This window comes from Castor canadensis, chromosome X, assembly GCF_047511655.1.
Source record: "Castor canadensis chromosome X, mCasCan1.hap1v2, whole genome shotgun sequence".
NCBI lineage: Eukaryota > Metazoa > Chordata > Mammalia > Rodentia > Castoridae > Castor > Castor canadensis.
In genome coordinates, this window is record NC_133405.1 from 82,681,628 (window position 1) to 82,708,504 (window position 26,877).

General features: G+C 41.7%; 1 protein-coding gene across 1 annotated transcript; it reads right to left on the reverse strand.

The window, feature by feature from the left end:
• Positions 1 to 16,997: 16,997 nt before the first annotated feature.
• On the reverse strand, positions 16,998 to 23,399 carry Awat1 (acyl-CoA wax alcohol acyltransferase 1). The gene is made up of 7 exons (XM_020152442.2): positions 23,243 to 23,399; positions 21,664 to 21,771; positions 21,348 to 21,418; positions 20,346 to 20,550; positions 19,541 to 19,712; positions 17,795 to 17,994; positions 16,998 to 17,578 (listed from the first exon to the last, which is right to left on the reverse strand). Exons 1-7 carry the CDS (start codon positions 23,319 to 23,321, stop codon positions 17,424 to 17,426), a joined length of 990 nt encoding a protein of 329 aa, XP_020008031.1. The 5' UTR covers positions 23,322 to 23,399; the 3' UTR covers positions 16,998 to 17,423.
• Positions 23,400 to 26,877: the final 3,478 nt, after the last annotated feature.

Consider the following 26,877-nt stretch of genomic DNA (forward strand, 5'->3'; position numbering starts at 1 on the left):
TGTCCACATATGAGGGAGAACATACGATTTTTGGTCTTTTGGGCCAAGCTAACCTCACTCAGAATGATGTTCTCCCATTCCATCCATTTACCAGCGAATGATAACATTTCGCTCTTCTTCATGGCTGCATAAAATCCCATTGTGTATAAATACCACATTTTCTTAAACCATTCATCAGTGGTGGGGCATCTTGGCTGTTTCCATAACTTGGCTATTGTGAATAGTGCCGCAATAAACATGGGTGTGCAGGTGCCTCTGGAGTAACCTGTGTCACAGTCTTTTGGGTATATCCCCAAGAGTGGTATTGCTGGATCATATGGTAGATCAATGTTTAGCTTTTTAAGTAACCTCCAAATTTTTTTCCAGAGTGGTTGTACTAGTTTACATTCCCACCAGCAGTGTAAGAGGGTTCCTTTTTCCCCACATCCTCGCCAACACCTGTTGTTTGTGGTGTTGCTGATGATGGCTATTCTAACAGGGGTGAGGTGGAATCTTAGTGTGGTTTTAATTTGCATTTCCTTTATTGCTAGAGATGGTGAGCATTTTTTCATGTGTTTTTTGGCCATTTGAATTTCTTCTTTTGAGAAGGTTCTGTTTAGTTCATTGGCCCATTTCTGTATTGGTTCATTAATTTTGGGAGAATTTAGTTTTTTGAGTTCTCTATATATTTTGGTTATCAGTCCTTTGTCTGATGTGTAGCTGGCAAATATTTTCTCCCACTCTGTGGGTGTTCTCTTCAGTTTAGAGACCATTTCTTTTGTTGAGCAGAAGCTTTTTAGTTTTATGAAGTCCCATTTATCTATGCTATCTCTTAGTTGCTGTGCTACTGGGGTTCCATTGAGAAAGTTCTTGCCTATACCTATTAATTCCAGAGGAAAGAGTATTTACTCTTTCCTGTACCAACTTTAGAGTTTGGGGTCTGATATTAAGATCCTTGATCCATTTTGAGTTAATCTTGGTATAGGGTGATATACATGGATCTAGTTTCAGTTTTTTGCAGACTGTTAACCAGTTTTCCCAGCAGTTTTTGTTGAAGAGGCTCAGACCTCTTCCCTTTGAAATCACATTGTAGCCTATTGGTCTCCTGAGTCAGACCCCAGCCTTGCCTTTCTTTAGTCTCACCCTTGCTGGCCTGTCTCTGATCTCTGTCTAGTGATACAAAATTCTTATTTACTTCTAAGGGGTCTCTCTCTCTCCCTCTCTCTTTCTTTCTCTCCCTCCCTCTTTCTTCTCCCCCCAGAGTAGGATTGGGGCTGGACTGCAGGAAAAAAAAAACAATTTCAATGGCCCTGTGTCCCCTTTTCTGTTCTTTGAAGAGCTCCCTTTATCTCCTAGATAAACTTGTCACCAGCTGCCCAGATATCCAGGACTCTCCTCCTTTCCAGGAGCCCTTCCGTTAGAACTAAATGAACTGGCCTTCTCCACTTCCTATCAGTCTTCTAGCCAAAACCTTGACTGTTCCTCATCTGCACGCTCTACTTTTACTCCTATTACCACAGCTTCCTTGCTCATCGCTCCACTCTTCATCACTACTGACTCAAACTCTTCTCCTTCCTCAGTCCCCTTAATTCCCAGCTGCTTCATCCAGACTAACTGCCTGGACTCCATGGTCTGCTACTTTAGTGCTGCCTAGTTGCTGGTATTTAAATACCTGGACTTTGTTTCACCTTTGGCCAGTCTTCTCTCTGCTATGACTGGAGGGGATTGTGGATGAAGCTGGAGCAAAAGGCTGCCTTAAGTACTAAAACTTATGTCCTGGAACTTTGCCTAAGCCCTCTTTCCTCTTGGCCTGCTGCATTTCTGGTGAATGTTCCATAGCAGCTGTTTCTTACACTTTCCACCTTCTCAAGGCTCCAATTCCATTCTACACTTGTAACCTCCCAAGTTCCCTTGCCTCTTGCAAAACTGAGAGGATCAAATACCTCAATTTCTCTGAGCTTCATTCATGATACCTCTGCTTCCATGTCTTCTTGTTTTTCTCTGTTCTTCCCTGTGATCCCTGAATAAGACAGTTCTCTTTCTTGTTCCTTTATTTACCCTTCTTCATCATTGTCAGTCTCATCCATTACTGATTTCACACCATCTTCAAAACAACAAGAAGCAAAGAAAAGCAAAGCACCACCACTGACACTTTATCCTTGCTTTCTCTTTTATCTACATCCTATTTATCTTTGTTTATTTCACTAACAAATTTCCAGAAACTACCATAAACCCCATTTCCTTACCACAGAAACCACTCCTCAACTCTCTGAATCTGGCCTTCGTCCCTGCTTTCCTGCACTTAGAAGCACACAAATGACCTTTAATGGTCCTTTCTGTATGTTTATTCTCACTTGACTCTATTGCATGTCTTCTTTAAATATTTTAATTAAAATGACATTTTAAAATCTCACTGGGACAACATTAAAGGGAAATCTGAGTGAAATATTTTAAAATTTCAAGCCTTAGATAATATTTTCATTTTTCATGTTCCATGTTTTGTCAGTTTGCATACATACTATAGAAGTATAACCATAATGTATATATCTTTTAAAATTATACTTGAAAAAATTTATTGTAAATATTCTCTCTGCTGATAGGTCTTTCACATTGATCATTTCAATGACCACATAAAATTACTTCCATCAGTAGATTATGTTTTATTTGACTATTCCCTTATTATTGGATATTTAGGTAACTTGATTTTTTTCTGTGCTTTGAACATCTTAATGTGTATTGTTTTTCTTCTTTGCAATTCTGTCTCTAGGACAAGTTCCCAGGAGTGAGATTACCAGACCACAGAGCATGAACATATTTTTTTTTTATTATTCATATGTGCATACAAGGCTTGGTTCATTTCTCCCCCCTGCCCCCACCCCCTCCCTTACCACCCACTCCGCCGCCCCCCCCACCTCAATCCCCAGCAGAAACTATTTTGCCCTTATTTCTAATTTTGTTGTAGAGAGAGTATAAGCAACAACAGGAAGGGACAAGGGTTTTTGCTGGTTGAGATAAGGATAGCTATACAGGGCATTGACTCACATTGATTTCCTGTGCGTGGGTGTTACCTTCTAGGTTAATTCTTTTTGATCTCACCTTTTCTCTAGTTCCTGGTCCCCTTTTCCTATTGGCCTCAGTTGCTTTTAAGGTATCTGCTTTAGTTTCTCTGCGTTAAGGGCAACAAATGCTAGCTAGTTTTTAGGTGTCTTACCTATCCTCATACCTTCCTTGTGTGCTCTCGCTTTTATCATGTGCTCAAAGTCCAATCCCCTTGTTGTGTTTGCCCTTGATCTAATGTCCACATATGAGGGAGAACATACGATTTTTGGTCTTTTGGGCCAGGCTAACCTCACTCAGAATGATGTTCTCCAATTCCATCCATTTACCAGCGAATGATAACATTTCGTTCTTCTTCATGGCTGCATAGAATTCCATTGTGTATAGATACCACATTTTCTTAATCCATTCGTCAGTGGTGGGGCATCTTGGCTGTTTCCATAACTTGGCTATTGTGAATAGTGCCGCAATAAACATGGGTGTGCAGGTGCCTCTGGAGTAACAGTCTTTTGGGTATATCCCTAAGAGTGGTATTACTGGATCAAATGGTAGATCGATGTCTAGCTTTTTAAGTAGCCTCCAAATTTTTTTCCAGAGTGGTTGTACTAGTCTACATTCCCACCAACAGTGTAAGAGGGTTCCTTTTTCCACGCATCCTCGCCAACACCTGTTGGTGGTGATGTTGCTGATGATGGCTATTCTAACAGGGGTGAGGTGGAATCTTAGCGTGGTTTTAATTTGCATTTCCTTTATTGCTAGGGATGGTGAGCATTTTTTCATGTGTTTTCTGGCCATTTGAATTTCTTCTTTTGAGAAAGTTCTGTTTAGTTCACTTGCCCATTTCTTTATTTGTTCGTTAGTTTTGGGAGAATTTAGTTTTTTAAGTTCCCTATATATTCTGGTTATCAGTCCTTTGTCTGATGTATAGTTGGCAAATATTTTCTCCCACTCTGTGGGTGTTCTCTTCAGTTTAGAGACCATTTCTTTTGATGAACAGAAGCTTTTTAGGAGCATGAACATTTTTATGGTTCATGATTTTCAAAATGACTGCACAAATTTGCAGCATCACAATGACATATGAGCATTCCAGTTGCCTTGCAGCTTTAGCATCAGACTTTATAGGAAATATTTTTGGATGGCTAACAATTAATTTGTTAATTTCATTTCTTTGCTTACTCATGGGATTCAACACTTTCCCTTATGTTTACTATTTGCATCCTCCAATTACCCTCTTAGTAGTTGGTATTCTTATGTCTAAATGTGGTCTTTATTTAATATACGTGTTAACTCGTTGTCATATTTCACATAAATACCTATCCTATTTATTAGAATACTTTAATTTTAGTTCCTTATTTAATCTCAATTTAGAATCTCTTTCCTTCTGCTTTTTGTTTCTCTGATTAATTCCTCTCTATCTTCTTTGCTGGCATCTCTTTCTCTTTTTTTATTGTTCCTTTTTTATTACCTAAGAGCATTCCTGAGATTTGTAACAGATTCATAGCATTTGGGGATTATTTAATGCCCTCCTCCATCAGATGGTTGATTTCCTCTTGGAGAGAATGCAGGTGAATACAATTCATTTGACTTAGTCGTTGAGAACACTTCAAAGACACTACAGGGCCTGAGTTCCTCTTCACTTTCCAGTGGAGTAAACAGACCCAGGGAGAAGACTTGCCCATGACTTGCTAAGTTAGTAGCAAGGCAGACCCCAGGTCTCTTGACTCCCAGGGCTCCTTTTATTCCACCATGTCAACTCAGTTCTAGGCCTGATAGTTTTCCCAAGCTCTACCTCTACATCTTCAATTGCCCACTGGACAGGTTCAGTTAGCTCTTCCATTGCTATGCCTGAACCCTCAATATATCAAAAAGCCCCCTAAACCAGTTCTCTGCCTGTCTTCTCATTTCTTCTCATGGCATCTTCTCTCTTCCACTTACCCAGGCTCTAAGACTCCTGGTGAACTTCTATTCTTCTCTCTGTGTTTTACCAGGTTCTGATACTGCTTTCTGCAGCTTGCCAGTCACACTTGGCCTTCTTTATGGTTCCAATGCTACCATTCTAATACTGGTTCTTGTCACCTTCTCCCTGACTGACTGTCACAGTTCTCAACTGGTCCTTACGTCCAATCTCTTTCAGCATAAATGCATTCTACACAACGCATATTGCCAGATCAATCTACCCCAACACTGCTTTCAGAGTTTCACTCTTATGGTTCTCTTTTGTCTACAAGTCAAAATCCTTTAGGCAGAAATTCAAGAGTGCTTTTTCAACCTTATTTCCTGTTCTCCCTCAACACAAAGCTCTCTCCTCTAGCTACTTTTTTTTTTTTACGGTTCTGGGAATCAAACCCAGGGCCTTGTGAATGCTAGGCAAGCACTGTACCACTGAACTACATCCCCAGACTTCTGTAGCTGAATCAATCTCTTATTTCTTTCCCCAAACAAGACTTGTACTTTCTCCCTTCTCTACCTTCATTCTTTCTGTCCCCCACACTAGAATGTTCTCCTTTTCTTCTCTAGCTGCCCTTCCCTACCCAGTTTCCAAGGCCAGGTTTAGGTCTTACTTCCTCCTTGTGGCTTTCTCTGCTAACTCATAACCACAGTGATCTTCTGATCACTCCTACTGTAATTATTATCTATATCAGTCATCTGGCACTTTTAACATCTCCCCCTTGACATTACTTGCACTACTATCTCATCTTGAATTGTCATTTAACTCTTCGCATATGTTTGACTTGTGTTCCTTCCTGCAAACCCCTTGAGTTACTGTGACTGAAAGGAAAGAGCATAAGACCTAAGATCAGAACATCCAAGTTTGAGCTCTGAATCTGAAAGTGGGGTTCAAGTGTATCACCTTGGATGAGTCACTCAAACCTCCTGAGCCACAATTTCATCATCTATAAAATGGAAATCATAATCTCAGCCTTAAGTACTTCTTTAGATTGTGGGGAGGCCCTGCAAATCTACAGTGCTAAGCAAATGTAAGTGGCTATTATCAGATCATCCTATTTGCTTAATAAATGGTGCTTGATAAATATTTTCTGAATGATCACATGTTAGTAATTCAGTTTATTGGTTTGCCTTCTGGGTATATTTCCACTTTAAGATGCTACAGGAACCCCAACGAATTTAAGGACACAGAGAGACTTTAGAAATGGTGGGTCTGAGGAGAGCATTGGAAATATATTTTGAGGGGAAGTTGGCCTATCCAACATCTGTCATATTCCACTGTGCAAGCTACTCACTTACTTGGCCTGCGTGTAAGGCTAACCCGGGTGTGGGAAGAGGTGGTACATCTGAACTTTCACTTTTCCCATGTTTTCTACTCCTTCATCCCCAGATCCCCAGCTGATGTCTCTGAGCTTCAGTTTCCTCATCCATCAGTGGGGACAGGAATATGTATTTGACAGGGCTATGGTGAAAGAATCATGAATGAAGAAGCATCATTTACAGTCCAGGGGGCGGGAGCCTCCTTTCAACAGTTTTCAACTTCATTGTAGCTGGTTGAGTAGGCAGAGTTCTAGATTTGGATCTGGAGCTCCCTAGAAGTGATAGTTAAGATACATGACAAAAAATAAACCCTTGGTTATAAGAAGCAGAGGGCTAAGAATCGATCACAGCCCTGGTGATGGATTGGGAGGAGACAGATTGGGACTCTGCCATTGCACCAAGGAAGAAGAGAGTTTTAAAAGGTAGAACTTTTAACAGTTATTAAAATGAAACCAAACATGTGAATTAAAGGAAAAAGATTAAGGAAAAGGAAAAAGATTGTAAACAACAGTGTCAAATAGCTAAGAGAAGTCAGGGAGGATAAGGCACTCAGAAACTTCATAAGAAATAGTTGATTCCCTGCCAACCTGGATTTATGCACACAGAAGATACTAGTCAGTGACATTGACTAAAGATGCCAATCTCAAAGAGCTTTTGTTTTTTGTTTTTTTTTAAAGTGCTTTTGTAATGAAGCTCTATCTAGCCTTTACACTTCTTTCACTTTGAGTTCCTGGGTGCCCCCACCTCTTTCCAAAGATTTCAGAATAATCCATTGAATGGGTTACTGGCCATAACCTACAGACCTGATGTGTCCAGTGTGTGACTTGATACCAAAAGGAAGTGAAAAAATACTGGAGTGCAACCAAAGCACTAGTCTGTCCATGTGGCATCTTGGTGTGTTTGGTCACCAGGATTTGGGTCACAAATTGGGAAGAAGACAAATGATCCTTTCTTGAGCCCAGTATAAATTATTAAAATGTAGGAATTCTCCAAGAGAAAGAAGAAGATGAAATATTTCTTAGGTGTGGCTTGGTTATTACTGTCAATTTCATACCACAGTTTCGGGTCCTGGTCATGGTCTTGGATCTACTCAGGGGAAGGAGAAACCATTTGTACTTGGAAAACTCCAGAGAAAAATCAATTGATGACCTCTCAAGGACACCAGGCTGATGACACCTGCTTGAATTGTGTTTCTTAATTTAGTGCTTATTATAAATCTCATTCCCTTCACTACACAATAGCCATCTACCTCCAACAGAAACAAAACATTTCTTCTTGCTAGTTTGATTTTAAAGTTTTTGTTTTATTCATTTATCTGCTAAGTTTTTTAAGGGGTTGTTTTAACAATGTTAAGCAAGTTTCTATACTGCAGGATTTATCTAGAACCTTTACCATTATAATGGCCACTGTGCATTTCTAAGAGGAGGGGGTTATATACAGTGTCTTAGTGTGCTGTTGCAATAACAAAATATACACGACTCGGTAGTTTGTAAAGGAAAGAGGTTTGTTTTGGCTGAGAAGTCCAAGAGCATGGCACTGGCAAGGGCCTTGAGCTGGCTCAGTTCATGGCAGAAAATGGAAGGGCAAGCAGGGCCATGAGAAATACACAAAACACAAGAGGCAGCTTCACTTCAAAACAACCTCCTCGGGCTGGAGACGTGGCTTAGTGGTAGAGCCCCTGCCAAGCAAAAAGCACTGATTCAAAGTCCAGTTCTGCAAAACCCAAAAACCTCCTCTTTTTGTTTTTTTTTTTTTGTGACACTGGGACTTGAACTCAGGGCTTCACGCTTGCTAGGCAGGTGCTTTACCACTTGAGCCACTCCACCAGCCCATCCAGTAACTTCTCTTGAGGTAAATAATTCAGTTCCTTGGGAAAGGCATTAATCCTTAATGAGCTGATCACTTCTTAATGATCCCACCACCATTCAACACTGTTAAAATGGAAATCAAATTTTTCACATCAGTTTTGATGTGAACAAGCCACCTCCAAAACAAGTTTCCTCCAAACTTACTGACCAACAAAACTTTTCTTCTGAAGGCACATCCCAAGAGCCTACTATAGTGGTAAGATACATTTTAGGGAACACTGCTCTAGTGAGGGAAACTTTCGACCTTTTGTTTTTAAAACTGAATTTGGCTTTTATTGTTCTTACGCATTTTAAAATATTTTTACCAGATTTGCATGTATTTAAGCACAATTGGACTTATACAATATTGTTTTCCATTTGTGCCATATATTTTCTTCAGTTTTCTCTTTTCTTGATTTGTACAGTTGAAAACTATCCATGTTGATACTTGCAGCCTAATTTATTCATTGTCATGACTGTCTTTTATGCCATTGCATAAATTCACTCCAATTCATTTAGATACCTACCATCTTGAAACCACTTAGTCAGAGGGCAGGAGTGACTCTGCATCTCCTGTACCCTCGATTTCCTGCTCTCCACCATAAGCAGGTACAGAGCAAGAAACAAATAGTTACTTTCCTTTTCTTTTTTGCATGTAGAAATGAAGAAAATACTTTCTTACATTGCTACTTTTCAAATTACAAGGAAGACTTTTTTTCTTTTTTTATTATATTCATATATGCATACAATATTTGGGTCATTTCTCCCCCCTTCCCCCGACCCCCTCCCTTACCCCCTCTCTTACCCCCCCAACCCCTCGCTGCCAGGCAGGAACTATTTTGCCCTTATCTCTAATTTTGTTGTAGAGAGAGTATAAGCAATAATAGGAAGGAACAAGGGTTTTTGCTAGTTGAGATAAGGACAGCTATACAGGGAGTTGACTCGCATTGATTTCCTGTGCATGTGTTACCTTCTAGGTTAATTCTTCTCAAACTAACCTTTTCTCTAGTTCCTGGTCCCCTTCTCCTATTGGCCTCAGTCGATTTAAAGTATCTGCTTTAGTTTCTCTGCTTTGAGGGCAACAAATGCTAGCTAGTTTTTTGGGTGTTTTACCTATCCTCACCCCTCTCTTGTGTGTTCTCGATTTATCATGTGATCAAAGTCCAATCCCCTTGTTGTGTTTGCCCTTGATCTAATGTCTGCATGTGAGGGAAAACATACGATTTTTGGTCTTTTGGGCCAGGCTAACCTCACTCAGAATGATGTTCTCCAATTCCATCCATTTACCAGCGAATGATAACATTTCGTTCTTCTTCATGGCTGCATAAAATTCCATTGTGTATAGATACCACATTTTCTTAATCCATTCGTCAGTGGTGGGGCATCTTGGCTATTGTGAATAGAATACCACATTTTCTTAATCCATTCGTCAGTAGTGGGGCATCTTGGCTGTTTACAAGGAAGACTTTTTACCCCTTCTCATCATATAAAAGAAAATATTTTTTCCTGCAAACTTCCCTTTTGAAGTAGTGTAACTATTAGGACTGCATCTGGCTGTGTGAAACCATTCTGAAGGCTCAACCAAATTGGTGGGTTTTGTTTTTTTTAAAACAAAAAACTCCCAGGTAGGTATTGCAGGGTAGGTGCAGCTGCTCAGGAGAATCCTGGAAGCTTCCTGCTTTACCGTCTTATTTGTTATGGTTTTATTTTTTTAATCCTTGCAGTTGTAAAATGGCTGCTCAACTTCCAAGTACCTTGTCTGTTCTCTACACAGAAGAAGGGATAAGAGTATAAAACCAAAGAATCTGGTGAACTCCCCTCCTTTTATAGGAAAAAAGTAGCCTTTCTAGGAACTTCTTTCCCAGTAGACTTCTGCTTACACCTCACTGGCCAGAGTTAGGGCATGTGGTCAACCCCAGCTGTGTGTACGAAAAGTTGGGGTTCTCTAAGCAAGAATGATGAGGAAAATGGGTGTTGAATGAGATACTAACAGAGTCTGTTACATATTGCTTCACTTATTTCTGACTTAAAAACTGGTTTTTCCATGGTAAAGTTCTGTAGCACAATTAAACCCCTTTCTGAGAAAGCTCAGAATTCCAAAAGCAAGATTAATACTTCACAACCTTTTATTATATTTATTATGACATTAAACAACCTTTTGGAAAGTTAAGAACCTAAATGACTCTTGAATCTTGTATTCAATAATTTGAATTGCTGCTGTACAGTACAGCAGTATCCTTGTGTCCTGGCATCACTCCCTTTCACATGCAAAGGCTCGTGCAATCTAATCTGCATGTAAGCCACGACCTACCACCTGCATTTGACCGTTCATCTGATAAACTGGACAAGGGAAGCGTCTTCCTTACTCTGTGTCTCCCCCAGAGCTCAGTACATAAAAGGTAATCAATAAATATTGCTGAATGAATGAATGAATGAATGTCTGAGGTATCTGTGAAGAACTGTCAGGGGCCTGGGACATCAAGGGAGATCTGGCCCTGAGTAGGCAAGGACTAGCCTACAGATGAGAAGAGAGCAGAAAAACTGAATTGCCAACAGTTGATTCAAAAGTTACTGGCTAGGCCTGATGGTACACACCTTTAATCTCAGCACTCAGGAGACTGAGGCAAGAGGCTCAAGAGTTTGAGGCCAGCCTGGTCTATATAGTGAGTCCAGGTCAGTCTGTGTTACATAGACAGAACTTGTCACAAAACAAACAATAAACAACAAAACAAAAGCAATTTGTTTCTCCTTCTTTCCTTTATTCCTTCCTTCCTTCCTTCCTTCCTTCCTTCCTTCCTTCCTTCCTTCCTTCCTTCCTTCCTGCCTTCCTTCCCTTTCTTTAACCTTTGGGTGATCTAATCCAAAGTCAATTCTTTACTGTATATACCTCAGATTTCATTTCAATTATATTTACAACTTCCTAGTAGGCCAAGCTTGGTGGCACACCGCTGCAATCCAAGCCCTTAGAAGGCAGAAGCAAGGGATTATGATTTCGAGACTAGCCTGGACTATATAGTAAGACCCTGTCTTTAAACAAACAAAGAAACAAACAAACAATTAATAAATAACAACTGCCTGGTGGATTTTCTGACTTGAATGCTTGGTAGACATGACATGAAAAACAGCAAACCCTAAAATCTTGGTCTTCTCCATTGACTTGGTATCACCCATCTAAATAAGTAGTACTGCTGTTACTAAAAAAAAAGCATTTGCTACTGGTTCTCCACATATTGGTAATTTTGGTGCACCAGAGATGGTTTTTGCAAACTTTTATGAATCTTCAAACATTTCTGTTTTTCAAAATTTGGGCTTTTAATTTTTGATTTGTGAAGATGTTGATAACTATCTAAAAAGGAATTGGGAAATAACACTCCAAAAGATGTAGGAGGAGAAACCCTATATCTGAAAAGTTAAGGTTTTCTTTTCATTAAATTAAAAAACTTGCTTTCCCATTATTATAAAGCAATGCAACGTATTATAGGAGAATTAGGAAGTACAAGCAAAAAGGGCCCCATGTGGTAAGCAAAGTTTTCTTAGGACCTAGAACACAATAATCATACGAAGTAATCTGATAAATTAGACTTCAGCAAAAAATTTTTTAATTTCCTGGGGGTATGGCTCAAGAAGTAGAGAGCTTGCCTAGCAAGCATGAGGCCCTGAGTTCAAACCCCAGTACTGCCAACTTTTTCTTATGTTGCTGGAGGCAAATCTTCAGTGAAGAGTTCCAAATAATGTATGCATATGTTCCATCCTCAATGGGGAGGCAGCAGAGGGGGGAAAGCATAATGGCTCACTCCTCTCTTTTTTTTACGGTACTGGTGGTGCCTCAATCCTTAATGTGAACCTTGCAGAGACTTCTTTCCAGAGTTTGGTACGGAAAGAGCAACTTTACAGTGGAGAAACTGACAGACACTACTTCAGCCTGTGATCAAGGTCAATAGTGTTATATCACGTTGGTAGTGCAAATCCCAGCCTTGATGTAATGAAAATGGCCCCTTTACCTCTGTGGTCTTCCTCCCTAAAACCCGTAACCCCTGTCTAGTCATGATAAAAGTATCAAGCAAATTCCAGTATAAGAGGCATCCTACAATGTGCTTGACCAGCACTCCTCAAAACTTTCAAGGTCATTGAAAGCAAGGAACGTTCAAGAAATTGTCACAGCCATGAAGAGCCAAAGGAGACGTAATACCAAAGTGTAATGTGGTGTCCTGGTGAGAACCTGGAGCAGTAAAAGGACATAATGTAAAAACTAATGAAACCTGAATAAAATATGGCTAATAATACTGGATCGATATTGGTTCTTTAATTGTAACAGATACACTATACTTGTATAAAGTGTTAATAATAGGGAAAGTTAGGTGTGGGGTGTATGGGAACTCTGTGCTAAATTCAATTTTTCAGTAAATCTAAGATTATTCCCAAGAATGATTTGCTCACTGAAAGAGACCATTAAACCAGGAGCGACAGCCCGGAAGACTGAGGCAGCTTGGGAATTCAAGGCCAGCCTGGGCTACATAGTGAGACCTTGTCTCAAAAAAAAAAAAAAAAAAAGAAAAGAAAAGAAAAAAGAAAAACAAAGACCATTTACAAAACAACTGCAAAGATGATAGAGTTCTTATATACCCTTTCTTTAATTCCTCATAACATTAATGTCTTATAGAACCACGCCACATTTGTCAAAACTGATAAATTGCTGTTGGTACATCTCTATTAATTAAACTCTAGTCTTTGAATTTCACTAGTTTTCCTACTGATATCTCTTCTCTGTCGCAGGGGCACCACATGGCATTTACTCAGTGTGCTTCCTTGGTGTCCTCCGGTCTGTGACAGTTTCTTAGTTTTTTCATGCTTTTACAACTTTGATGATTTTGAGGAATACTGGTCACACATTTTGTAAGACATCCCTCAATTTGAGCTTCTCTGATCTGGTGTCATTCTCATCACTAGACTGAGTTGATGGGATTGGAGACTAGCACAGAGATGAAGTGCCCTTCTCATCACAAGATGTCAACATGACCTTTTGCTTGTGAGGTAACCTTGATTACTAGATTAAGATAGCGATTGCCTGCTTTCTGCACTGGAAAGTGATTGTTTTACCCTGCCCACACTCTATTCTTTGAAATTCAGTTGCTAAATCTAGTCCACACTCAGGGCAGAAGGGGATTAAGGTCCACCTCCCAGAGGGGCAAGTATTGCATATGTTATTTGCAGCTCTGTGAAAACTTGTCCCTGTCCCACCATTTATCCAATAACGCATTTATCTCAACATGGCCTCATTTATCATAGCAGAATCATATTATTATATAACAATAATATTATTTATATTATTGTGAATATTATCAATATGTATTAATAGTATCACAATATTGTTTATAATACATTATAAACTCATTACTACAATTATATTATAATACAATGCTGCCTTATTTATTTGTTCAAATTTCTCCAACTTTGGCCATTGAGAATGTTCTCAGGTTGATCCTGGGTCCCATGGCAAACCCCTGTTCTTTTTGTTTTTGACTTTTTTGCTTTCTCCTATTTCAAGATGCTCCAGGGTCATTTTGTGTTTCATACATTTTTACATGTGTAGTTACATTTTATTTGTTTCTCCCAACATATCCCTTAGTCTTCAATTTCCTTTTCTGAGCCAGTTGTTAAGAATATTTTTAATTCCCATTCAGCTGTATTTATTATTTCTTTCTAAGTTTACTAAACTGTGCTCTATTCCTATGGAATATAGAATTGCTGCCTTTATTAAGTAAGAACAATTTTATTTTCATAAAGTCTTCAATGATTCATGTACACTTGTAAAGAAAGTGTAAATCCTTATCCTGCTCACAAAGTTCTTATCATTTGATGGACTAGTCTACATTATTTATTGTTTTATTCATGTCCATAGCTTTTTTTTTTTGCAGTGTTGTGGTTAGAACCAAGGGCCTATGCATGCTAGGCAAGTACTCTATCACTGAGCTACACCTCCAGCCCTCCATATCTTTTTCTTGAGACTATGTTTTACTATGTTGCCTAGGATGGCCTTGAACTCCTGGACTCCTCTTATCTCAGCCACTCCAGTAGCTGTGATTACTGTATGTAGCAGATCTTTGATGTGTGATGAGTACATACTAATACATGCATCCTGAGACCCCGTGACCTCCATTCATAAAGTACAAGTTTCTCCTTTATACCCTTAGCTGGGTTAACCCTTGATAGAGCGTGACAAACCCCCTCTTAAGTATTTTTTGGCAGTTGAACTCAAGGCTTTGTACTTGTTAGGCAAGTGCACTACCACTTGAGCCATTTTGCATAGATTTTTGCCTTCTCAGTTGCTCAATTAGACTTTCATTAGATAGCATACTTGTGACCCATATGCCTTGACTTTATCTGTCTTGTTAGTGCTTTTCTTCTATGAAATCTTCTATGAAACTCCTTTCCTTCCTGGATATATATGCATATACATCGCTTCTGTTTCCAAGAAGCTAGTAGGAAAGACTTGCCTAGAAGAAAATAATTATGCTACAGTATAATATGGTGAGTCCCATAGTAGAGTCAACAAAAGGCTATGGAAGAATGAAGGAAGGATAATTCATTGCAGCTGCTAGTGGTATTTGATGTGAACTTAAAAGAAGAATAGGGGTTTTTTGGAGGCAGTACTGGGAATTGAACTCAGGGCCTTACACTTGCTAGGGGCTTGAGCCACTATAGCAGCCCAGGACTAAGCTTTACCATGTGCAGAGACAAGAAGATATGAACATATTCAGAAAATGCGATGTTGTTGTCCAGTGTACTATAGATCGTGCTAGGGAGTGATTGGGTTGCACTCCCTGACTCATAGCCTGCTTCCAAAATCCTACGACTAAATACAGCTCCCTGTGGTCATCACAAGTACTCTGCCTGCTTTCTGCCTCTACCATTATCTCAGTCACATCCTTGGCCATTTGGTCCTGGGAGTCACTTCATATGAAATATTCCTTCTCACTTTAAGTCCTACTAGTTAGTAGTTAGTTCCCTTGATGGTCATCACATAGGAAGACATTGCGACATCCAGAATATGGAGAAAATGCTTAAATACTATATAGTCAAAAACATTGAGAGAGGTAGGGAGAGGGTGAGGAGAGATTGTATTGTGAAACAAAGGGTAAGGATGAGAAAAACATGAGGAGAATGAATTTTTGAGGAGCAAGTGTCTGATGCTAATAAGAAAGCAAAGGCTTAAATAATCATCCATCTTTCTTTCACTCTTTCAACTAGCCATGACCATGAAACACAGACAACCTTGTTCCTATATGTACCCTTGGAACTTTTCTGGAAAATTCTACTTTCATTCTCCCTTCCTGGAAGAAGCAACCAATCCCCTTTTTATTCAGTACATCCTAATCACTCCCTACAAAACTTTGGTTTATTCTATGAATCTAACTTCTTCTACAAATGCATTTTCTAATCTGGAAGGATCCCAGACCAAAGCAGACTTGTTGGCCATGTTGAGGAGTTTGAACTTCATCCTATAGGCCAGCATTTCCAAGATTGTATCTAGAAAAACTCTAAATGTTCCATGAGATGTTAATAGGTGTTATTTGAAATGAGAGTTCCAATTTCAGATAAGTTTGGCAAATGCAAAATACTCCTTTTGGAAAATCTCAATGCCCATTAGTGTAGCAAAGATTCTGAAATTACTTCAATAAATACATCTGTCTAACTTTTTAAATCAGCATCTCCCACACTAATTTAACCATTTTTTCTGTACAATATTCAGTAATATCTTACTGACACCCAGAGCACAGGTTAGAATGTTCTTGCACAGGCATTGGAGGAGCAAAAAAAAAAAAAAGAAGGATTTTAAGCAGAGAGTGACTAGTCATATTTAAGATTTAGCAAGATTTGCCCTGGAAGTAGTCTGATGGATGGGTTGATTAGGGGGGACTTTACTAGAAGGAATAGCAATAGTGTAGGAATTTTGGCAAGGACCTTGACTAGGTTGTGAAAGTAAAGGAGAGTGGGGACAGGTTGGATTAAAATTAAGGTGGTAATTGGGGGCATCTTGGGGCAAGATGGCAGGTTAGGAGGAGGGAGTTGATTTGCCTGGTACTGGGCATGTTGAGAGAAAGGTATTTATTGGAAATTGGTAAATTGGATATACTTGGCTATTCTTTATGAGGAAAATCTGGGTTAGAAACAGATATTTCAGACCTGAAACAATGTAAATTGAGAGAAGAGGGTGGGACCCCACTGTGGTCAACCAAAGGAAAAAAGGCTAGTAGTCTAAATGGCCTTTTAACTTTGTGTCATTTGTCATGTTGGTTACTTTAAGTCTTTTAAATTCTCCATACAGCTTTTAGAAGAACCTTTAGACAGAATTTAGTAAGGATAAAAGCATAGATGGTTAGGGAGTTATTAGGAGGACAAGGTGACCTATATGAAATGCCTATGGCAACTAAAAAGAGTAAATACCCTTAATCTATCCAAAAGGTGCGCTTGGCAGTGGTGTGGGCATAAAATAAGCCTTTGTACTTGAGGACAGCAGATTATTGCATAAAGACTTGTGCATGGGTGTTTATAGCAGAGCTAGTTATAATAGCTAAAAAGGGGAAATAACCCACATGTCCATCAACTGTGAGTGGATAAACAAAATGTGGTGTATCCATACAATGGAATATTATTCTGTCACAAAAGGATACCGACGCTATCATCACATGGATGGACCTTGACAACATGCTAAGAGAAAGAAGCCAATCATGAGAAACCACATGTTCTAGTCTTCCATCTATATGAAATGTTCAGAATTGGTAATCCATAGAGACAGAAGGTAGATTAGTGGTTGCCAGGGGCTGGGGGAGTGGGCAGTGACTGCTAATGTGTATTGGATTTTTTTGGGTGTGCTGAAAAATATTCCAAAACTAGATAGTGGTGATAGTTGAACACAGGTTGAAATTGATGGCATGCAAATGATATTGTAGTTTTGAAATTTTAAAGTAAGATTTTAAAAAATAGAGTAGGGGCTGCCCGGTCATCACTTGAATCCTTCAGAACCTGGTATGTCAGGCTCAGAGAGGGAACAGGGCAAGAGGGGCCTTGGGAATGGCAGAGTGAGTCTACTCAGGGGTAAGTCCTGGGGGCCAGGGTGGCGTTGTGACCAGAAAGGAGCTCCTCATGCAGTCCCCTGCCACACACAGCCTCCCTCAGCTTCCATCCTTCCCCAGGCCTCTCTTCGGTTCACAGCAAGCCAGTGTCCTCTCCAAGGCAGGCACTCCTATGCTGTTCAGCATATAGTCTCTTCATTCACAAGAAAACCAGCTTCTGCGTTTCTGAGCAGCCGTACTGGGTCTTATGCTGCTCAAACAGTTTGTGCAGGGCATCCATATAGAGGGCGTGGTATTTGTCCACTGTCTCCTGACTTGGCTTTTCAATCTGAGGCAGTGGTAGAGGCTCCCCAACTGCCAAGAGAGACAAGAAAAGAGATGGGTGAAAGTGCTGGAAGCTCCTCTTTCTCTAACCCCTTCTCTTTCCTAGGCCTGATCCTCTGACAGCCCAAGTCAGCTCCCAGATTCTCCTGTTCTGCTGGCCTCTTCTTTGGTGATGGTGGGGTGGGCAGGGCTGAGGTGCAGGGTGAGAAAGAGTTGAGTGGCCTTGGGGTTGAGAGCAACACTCACCTACAGTGACGATAGGCTTGTGGTATGGCAAGAGCCCGAAGGAGCCTTGGTGGAAGCCTTGTCCGTAGAAGACACAACAATAAAAACCAAAGATCCAGCGGAAGAAGCTCTGGAACTTGTACACGCTGCTGTCCTTGTGGAACACTACCTGGTCATACACCTCAGTTTCTCCAAAAGTGAAGGTGGGGACCAGGTGAGCCCTATAGGAAAACCTCAATTTATTTCCCAAACACAGGCTGGTGGAGAGCTACTCCGGAAGAATGTTTGTTCACGGCCAGTACTGATGCATTAAGACAAAATCCTAGAAGCCTAAGGCCTTTCTTCTTGCCCTAATTAGTGTATCTTGTTTTGAAATTGTTCAGACCCATGAGCATTATCTCTGGGCCAGGCTTACAGGACACAGAAAGAGTGGGGCAGAGATCCCAGAGCTCCACATTCTGAAAAACTTCCGGGAGGTGTCAAGGAAGGAACATCTGATTGTTTTTGTTAGAGAAAGTCCAACTGAGAATAAATTTGCAGAGATGCACATATCACATATCACATTTGCAGAGATGCCCCTCATTCAAGGGGACCGTGCATAAAATAGTCTGTCCTTGCATCATGGGATTAGAGCAGAGAAAAGTTATTTCCTTTCCAGAGACCATGAAAACCCGCCCTGGTCTGTGCTCTAGGAACAGAATCAGGCTCCCTAAGTTCCTTAGATGTTTCTAAGGAGAACACTGGGCTCTCTCATGGAAATCTTTGTGATGCTAACAAGCAACTCTCAGCACTTTGACATACATTACCTTATTTGTTCCTTATAACAAAGATAGTGAGGACATAGCAGGGGATCCAGAGCCAAGGTTTCAAAAGGAGGGAGGCCTCTCAGACAGTCAGGAGTGTCAGGACCTAGACTAGAACCCAGGACTTCTTGGGCCCAACTCAGAGCTCTCCAGACTGATGGTCAAGACCCTCAGGCCAGATCATAGAAAACAGACTCCCCTCTTCTCTGAGTGTGCCATAGGACAATTGTCCCTTTGTCCAGTGAACAGGACTGCTGAACTGGTGTGGTACCTGTAGCTCCTCCAGTCTCGGGCTACTTCTCTTTACCCCTAAGTCAGAGTGGCTAACATTGATCAATTGCTTAGTGCACACCAGGTGTTTTATGTGGATTAATTCATTCAGAGCCACAGTCACTCTGTGGACTAGTCAGATTATGAAGATGAAAACGCCAAGACAGACACAGAATGGTTAAGTAATCTGTCCCACAGTGTATGGTACATGGAGCCAAAATTTTATTTATTTGATTTATTATTACCATGTTTTTTGTGGTGCTGGGAATGAAAAACAGCCTAGTGCATGCTAAGCAAGTGCTCTACCGCTCAGGTATACTCCAGTCCCTGGAGCCAGGATTTAATAACAGGCTCTTGACACACAAACTCATTATTTTGGAGTGCCTCTTGCACTTACCATCAACAGACACATTTCAGTTTTCTGTATCAGTCATGATAATGTGGGAATCATCAACATGCTAGGCCCAATGGCTCCTGATGTTGAACCTGGGTTTATGGTTTGGCTTCCTGGGGATTGGCATGGCTAATTCAGAAGGAGCAAATGACCTAAACCTATTTGAAATTCTATGCCCATCTCCCCTTCTCAGTCACAAGTCCCTTGAGGACAAGACTCACGTGAGATTCACCCTGGCACTGCCCACGGAGTCATACTGCTCAGAGAGGGCCACCCACTCTTCCTTGGAGGGACACCTACCCATGCTGCAGGGCAGTGCGCACAAACCCCTTGCGCTTCTGGAGAATGAGGTTGGTGGTGTTGGGTACACTTTGTAGGGCCTCTCCCACTCCTCCCACGACAATGCCAACGAGGTTGCCAGTGCCGTGGCTCAGCAGGTAGTCAATGGCTGGTTGGTTCACAGAGCACACACCTGGGGAGAGTTAAGGCACAGACATGAGAGCAAACTGATCAGGAGAAGAGTAGATGGCAGAGAGGAAAAAGTCATCTGTCCTCATGGGTCCTCATGGGTCCTAGTAGGAAAGGCTCAAGGAGCTGGGACTGAAGAGTGTGGAGAAGAGAAGGCAGGGGACAAACAGGGCATGTTTCACTTTGAAGCAACACATCCACTTCACTGGAAGCCCTGGATGGAAACTACAACAGAAAGACTTTCTGAAACCCAACTAGAATTCTACCCTTTTCTTTTCTATTAATAGCAGCAGGTATTGTTTATTGAAGACACACTCTGTGCCAGGCGTTATATTAAACACTGTACTAACATTTTCTCATTTAATCCCAGTCCACGTCTGAGGTGGGGCTATTACCAACAGCACCACTTTACAAATGAGAAAACTGAGGCCAAAAGAGATTAGCTAGTTTGCCCAATATCACAAAGCAAGCAACAGAGCCAAGATTTCAGCTTGGGCATTTGAGCTCCAGACTACTCTGATGTAGTGATGGGGGCAGGGAACGGACTAGTGGAGGAGAGGAGGCTTAAAAGTGTGCATTTTATAAGAGAAGTGCAGAGAAATGGACCAGAAGCCCCAGTGAGTGTGGTCAGAAGTACCTTTGGCCATGAGGTAGTCCCTAACAAGGGGAATCTTGAAGAACCAGGAGAGTGTGGCCAAGTGAGGAGTGATGCCTGGGAAGGTCTTTGAGAAGCCTGTGGCCTCAGTGCAGAAGTTGCAGAAGGCGCCGAAGGTCAGGAGGCCGTGGGGGTGAACCCCCATGAGATAGTTGTGCTCAGGTGATAGGTCCTTTGTCTTCAGGATCTTCAGCCATGGAAAGAAATGACAGAGGTGGCCCAAGTGAGCTCACCCGGGGAAGCAAGGCCCAGACGTGAGGGGTATGTGGTTGTTGTCTAAAACACACAGAGCATGCGTGGCTGAGAGAGGTTGTGCTCCTTAAGCCCTGGAATGAAGGTAAGATCTGGGGCAGCTAGAGCAAGCAGTGTCGGCCATCTGTGTCAGTGTGCTTATGCATGTTATCCCTGTCTTTGAGTGGTGTGATGTGACAAAGGCCAAGAAGCTCTGCTCTAAAAATCAGAGCAGTGTTTCCCAGCTACTCCAAAGAGAGCCCAGAGGTTCAATGGAGTTGTACATTTCTGGAACCTCTTCCTGATATTTTCCCCTCCCCCACTCCCTTCCAATGCCTGCCAAGATAACTTTTATTGAACCTTGAAACCTCTACTTAGGTGCCATCATGTCTGGAAAGCTTTTCCTTTCCATGCTCATCTAAACCCCTTCTTGGCCTCATGCACTCATCTGTCCTTCCCATGGGCATGAGCTCCTCGGTGGCATGCTGTTCACTTCTTTGTACCCCAAACATGTGGTCAGAGAAGACCTTTGGCCTATGCTTTTTAAATGAATTGCATTTGTGTCTGCCTGTGTCAGCCGGTGGTCATGCAGAGAGTGTCCGAAGTGTTCCACAAAGCAGAGAGGATCCTAAAGTCATTTAGTTGGATTGAGACTTCACTGGGAGCTCTCCTTCCTTAGGGACAACTCTAGTTATTTGGTATAAATGCCTAGTGTTTGGGAATCTGCAAGGGACACTGGGAAGAGATGCTTACCGTAATGGGAAAATAGTCCCTGATGTGGTTCCAGACATACCAGTTCCTTACCCAGGCTGAATGCCTGCCACCTGAGACAAAAATGCCAGTAGAGGATGTTAGTGCACGTCACCCCACACCTCTCACTCGCCCAGGGCTTTCCTAGAAACTTGGAGGGACCGTGGCTCTGCTAGAGAGGTGGGAAAGGAAAAGCCCCCAGGATGTTCCTGACTGTCAACTCCTGTGTCTCTGAGAACATGGAGGAGAGGTCTGTGGCATGGTGTGTGGGACTCACCACTCAAAGTTGCATTCTTCTTTCTCAGTCTGCAAGTCTTACCTTGCTCTGGAGTCTTCCAGTCCAGGAACAACCAGGCAAAGTAAAGCACTGGGAGTGGCCACAAGGATGTAAACAGCAGGTAAATGAGCAATGGCTGCAAGATCAAAACTGATGAAGGATCAGGTCAGACCAACTTTGTACTGCTGGCAGAACTTGACTGTGTCCAATCTCATTACCAGTTCTCCATATTACCCATGCCTCTGGGCTTGGCCCTCAGCATAGTCTAGGTCCTGTCCATTCAGCATCCATGGCCACTTGTCCCTCAAAAATTTCTTACATTATCTGTCATACGTGAATCCTTGCTTCTCCTCCTACCTGTCTGTCATCCCTGTTCCTCTGCCTTCCTACCCAGCCACCATCTCTATACTTAGTTTTTGGGGGTGGTGCTGGGTTTGAACTCAGGACTTCACATTTGCTAGGCATGTGCTCTACAGCATGAGCCACGCCCCCAGCCCTTTTTGTTCTGGTTATTTTTGAGATAGGGCCTTGCTTTTTGCCCAGGCTGGGCTGAAACATGACTTTCCTATTTTAGGCTTCCCTCCATTGCTGGGATGACAGGCATATACCACTGTGCCCAGTTATTGGTTGAGATGTGGTCTTGCAAACTTTTGGCCCAGGCTTGCTTTGGACTGTGATCCTCCTGATCACAGCTTCCCAACCATCCCTGTCTTATACCAGCTTCTTTTCTTCTTCCCCATTAAGCTGCCATCGTTTCTCCTTTTGTCTCCTGTCTCCCTCTCTGTTATCTCAGAACCCTTGCTAAGCAACTAGCACATCCTCATTTACACCTATACTACCTGCATCTCTCTATACCTTGCCCGCCCAACATCTGCATTCCTTTGCTATTTCCTCTCTGCCATTCTTGTCCTCTTGCCATTCACCATTCCTTCCATTGCCTGTCTCCTACCCTGTGCTATACCCCTCAGCCAGAGTGAAAATGCTATGGTTCAAACACAGGCTATAGAGCTGGGGGTTATACACCTTGGTGTGGTGGCATATGCCTGTAATCCCACCACTCAGGAGGCAAAAGCAGAAGGATCACAAATTTGAAGTCAGCCTGGGCTACATTGCAAGATCCTGTCTCAAAAAAAAAAAAAAAAGAGAGAGAGAGAAAGAAAAAAAAAACGCAACAAAACCCCTAAAACAAACAGCAAACAAACAAAAAGCAACCTCTCCCCCCAAAAAAGCCCCCTACAAGTATGTTTCTGTAAGCCTATAATGCTAAGGGTTGGTCCATCCCCCTCTCCATGATCAAAGAGAACCCTCTCGGGGCCTCACTCCTCACTTTCCCTCTCTGGATAGTGCAGGTTAGGAAGCAGATGAAATGAGCCAGATCTACTCATATCCATCAAGACTCTGTTCCACTCTGTAACTGTTCTTATTGTGCACTGGGGCTCTATCTCTTCCTTTTTGGATGGCACTCATTCAGCTGGAGACTCCTTGACTTGACTCTGTAGAACCATCTCAGATGATCAAAAGGCCAGAGATGAGGCTTCCTGTGGCCATGAAAATCTCCCCTCCACCCAGATCTGGCCTTGGCTTCTGACTTCTTGCTGTACACTTTGGGGTGGGTACTCACAGATGGCAAGGTAGCTCAAGGGCCACTGAAGAAGGCTCAAAGCCTGTAAGTAATCAGGCTTCTTAGGACAAGACATCATGCCCAGGCGCCTCGAGGGAGGCAAAGATCCCAGAGCAGCGTTCCAACGAAAGGTGCAGCCAGCGTCTGGAAGCTCACTCAATAGTGAATGCAGGTGATTATGAGGAGTTGGCACCTGCCCTCTCCCCTCCTTGTCCTACTCCCACCCCCCACCCACTGCAGGGCAGGTGCTGGAGAGCTGAGGACTGCCTCATGAGGTCTGGCCCAGCCACCTGCCCTTTCACTATTTCCTGGGGTTATTAGGACATCAGGATAGAGAAAGGTGAGAATGGCTGTCATCCAATCTGAGTGACACAGAGAGCAGGTTACTCAGAGCACAGGGGCTGTGAGCTTAAAGAGATAACTGGTGGAAAGGGAGTTCTTGGGGTTGTGTGGGATTAGGTCTCTCTTGCCCTGAAGCATCCTGATTTGGGGTTGCCCCACCCTTGCAACTTCTGTTATAAGTATTTCCACTCATACAAAACTTAGGGAATGCAACAAGTTTTTGCTTTCATGTTTATCTTCAACAACTATTGTTTGATTCCCAGCACTGAAAAGACAACACAAACCAAAAAAAAGCAATCCTCCCAATTAACATTTTGCCATACTTGTTTCATTCATCTCCCCACTTTTTTGAGTATTTTATAGCAGTTTTAAGAGATCTTGCCATTTCACCACTAAATACTTCACTATGCATCTACAAAAAGTACAGATATTTTCTTCTGTGGTGACACCACCACTAGTATCACTCTTAACAAACCTAACTCTTAACTCTCTAATACCCAATCCACATTCAAATGTCTTTTTATAGTTTGTCTTAAAAAAGGCCAGCTAGCACTATTCACAATAGCCAAGTTATGGAAACAGCCAAGATGCCCCACCACTGACGAATGGATTAAGAAAATGTGGTATCTATACACAATGGAATTCTATGCAGCCACGAAGAAGAACGAAATGTTATCATTCGCTGGTAAATGGATGGAATTGGAGAACATCATTCTGAGTGAGGTTAGCCTGGCCCAAAAGACCAAAAATCATATGTTCTCCCTCATATGTGGACATTAGATCAAGGGCAAACACAACAAGGGGATTGGACTTTGAACACATGATAAAAGCGAAAGCACACAAGGGAGGGGTGAGGATAGGTAAGACATCTAAAAAACTAGTTAGCATTTGTTGCCCTTAACGCAGAGAAACTAAAGCAGATACCTTAAAAGCAACTGAGGCCAATAGGAAAAGGGGACCAGGAACTAGAGAAAAGGTGAGATCAAAAAGAACTAACGTAGAAGGTAACACACACGCACAGGAAATTAATGTGAGTCAACTCCCTGTATAGCTATCCTTATCTCAACCAGCAAAAACCCTTGTTCCTTCCTATTATGGCTTATACTCTCTCTACAACAAAATTAGAAATAAGGGCAAAATAGTTTCTGCTGGGTATTGAGGGGGTAGGGGGAAGAGGGAGGGGGCGGAGTGGGTGGTAAGGAAGGGGTTGGGGGCAGGGGGAAGAAATGAACCAAGCCTTGTATGCACATATGAATAAAGAAAAAAAGTCTCTCTCTCTCCCTCTCTCTCTTTCTCTTTCTCTAAAATAGAACTCAGAGACAAAAATCAGTCAAAACAAATATATGACTTAATGAATGATTACCAAACACCTTGTAACCACCACTAGGTGAAGAAGCAGAACTTTTCTACCCATTTCAGAATCCTCTCCACATGCCCTGTTCCAATCACACCCCTTTTCCTCCTCAAAGTAACCATTATCCTAACATTTAGAGTTACTGTTTTTTGCTTTTCTGTGGTTTTCTTACTCAAATGGACTTCCCTAATGAGTATAATTTAGTCTTGCCCATTTGGAAAGTCATTATGTTCTTTAAGTTTTCTCTATTTTAAAAACTTTTTATTTTGGAATGATATTAGACTTATGAAGGAGTTACAAAGATAGTTCACTATACCTTTCTCCCACCTTCTCCTTTATGTTAGCTTCTTATGTCACCATGGTATATTCATTACAAGTAAGAAACCAATATTGGTGCATTTCTGTTGATTGAACTCCATGGTTTGTTTGAATTACACCACTCTTTCCACTCATGTCCCTTTTCTGTTCCAGGATCCCACTGGGATTCCACATTGCATCTAATCATCTCGTCTCCTTAGTCTCCTCCAATCTGTGACACTTGCGCCTTCCTTGTCTTTCTCGACCTTGGCACTTTTAAAGAATTTAAGTCTGTTTTAATACACAACTCTTTCCTTTCCTTAAGATTTAGCTGTTGAAGAACCCATGGCATTTTACCTGAAGAATTTTCCAAAGTTGGAATTATGCTTATTGCACACACATGGTGCACTTCAGCACGTTCTTCTGTATTTCCTGTACATTGGCAACTGAATTCAAAGGCTGAAAAGGATTCAGATTTGAGCCTTTGGCAAGATATTAATTTGTTTTTAATGTAGAACAATCCCCCTTTCCTTTCCTCCTCTTTCTACTATGCCCTTGATTTATTGAGGAGTTTTTCCTGGCAGTAAGCTGGTCTTCCAGGCCTCAGCACCAGCTTCCATGAGCAGAGATGGGGTGTGTAGCTTGGATCTTGGGTATGTCCCCCATACCTGCCAAAGTGAGAGGGTGGGCAAAGCCCTCTATTCATCTCTGTGACTCTCCTCTCTTACCTCATTAGAACTTCATGCCCATTACAGCAGATTGGGCTGATTTGTTTTTTTGTCTTTTCCTACCTGAAGATTGTATGCATCTAAAAGAATAGGGACTGCATCTTAGTTTTCAATGTAACTGTTCTTAATGCTTGGAAAGTTCCAGACTTTTGGTGTTGAGTGAACAATCATTGGGTTTGAGGTATTAGGTTTGAGGTCTGTGCTCAGATGGTTTCTTACTTGTAATGAAATTACTAGAATCCTATGGAGGAGTGTGGCCTGGGGACTTTATCAGGGCACAAGAAACTGTATAGTAACAGAGGACAAAGGGTACATTATAAAAGGGAGAAGAAAGAAAAGGGAAAGGAAAGCAGGTGCTGACCTTTGAGGCAACTTGGCAAAAAAGAAAGTTCTATAAACTTTGCCTCCCCTACCCCAGGGTGACCTCCTACTACAGGTCTTCCTGCTGATCAGAAACCAGCCTGGCCCTGGAGCAAATGTTAGTTAGCATTCAGGATTGCAGCATCGATGCCCTGTTGATGTGTGGACATCCCTGTGGTTGAGGGTGGGGCCTCATCCCTGGCATTACAGGGGAGATTAGCACTCTGTTTTTGCAGAACAGATTATCCTAGGCCTACATTAGCTCCTTCTCCACACGCTCTCATCCTTGTAAATTGTCTTCCACAGGAAGCCAGCCTCTTGGGTTAAATTTTAATAATGTGAATTTTGTTTTCCCCTCTATTTCTTCCTGCCCCCTGAAAAAAGGAGGTAAATTGTGAGAAGACATATGGTACAAAAAGTTGTTCTGTACATATTATATTTCTGCTTAGCACCAAATCCCAAATCTTTGCTTTAGTATTTTTTGTGTCTAAAATGCCAAGTGATAACAGTTGGGTTTTTAATCTCAATTGAGAAGTATATGACAAATTAAAGCC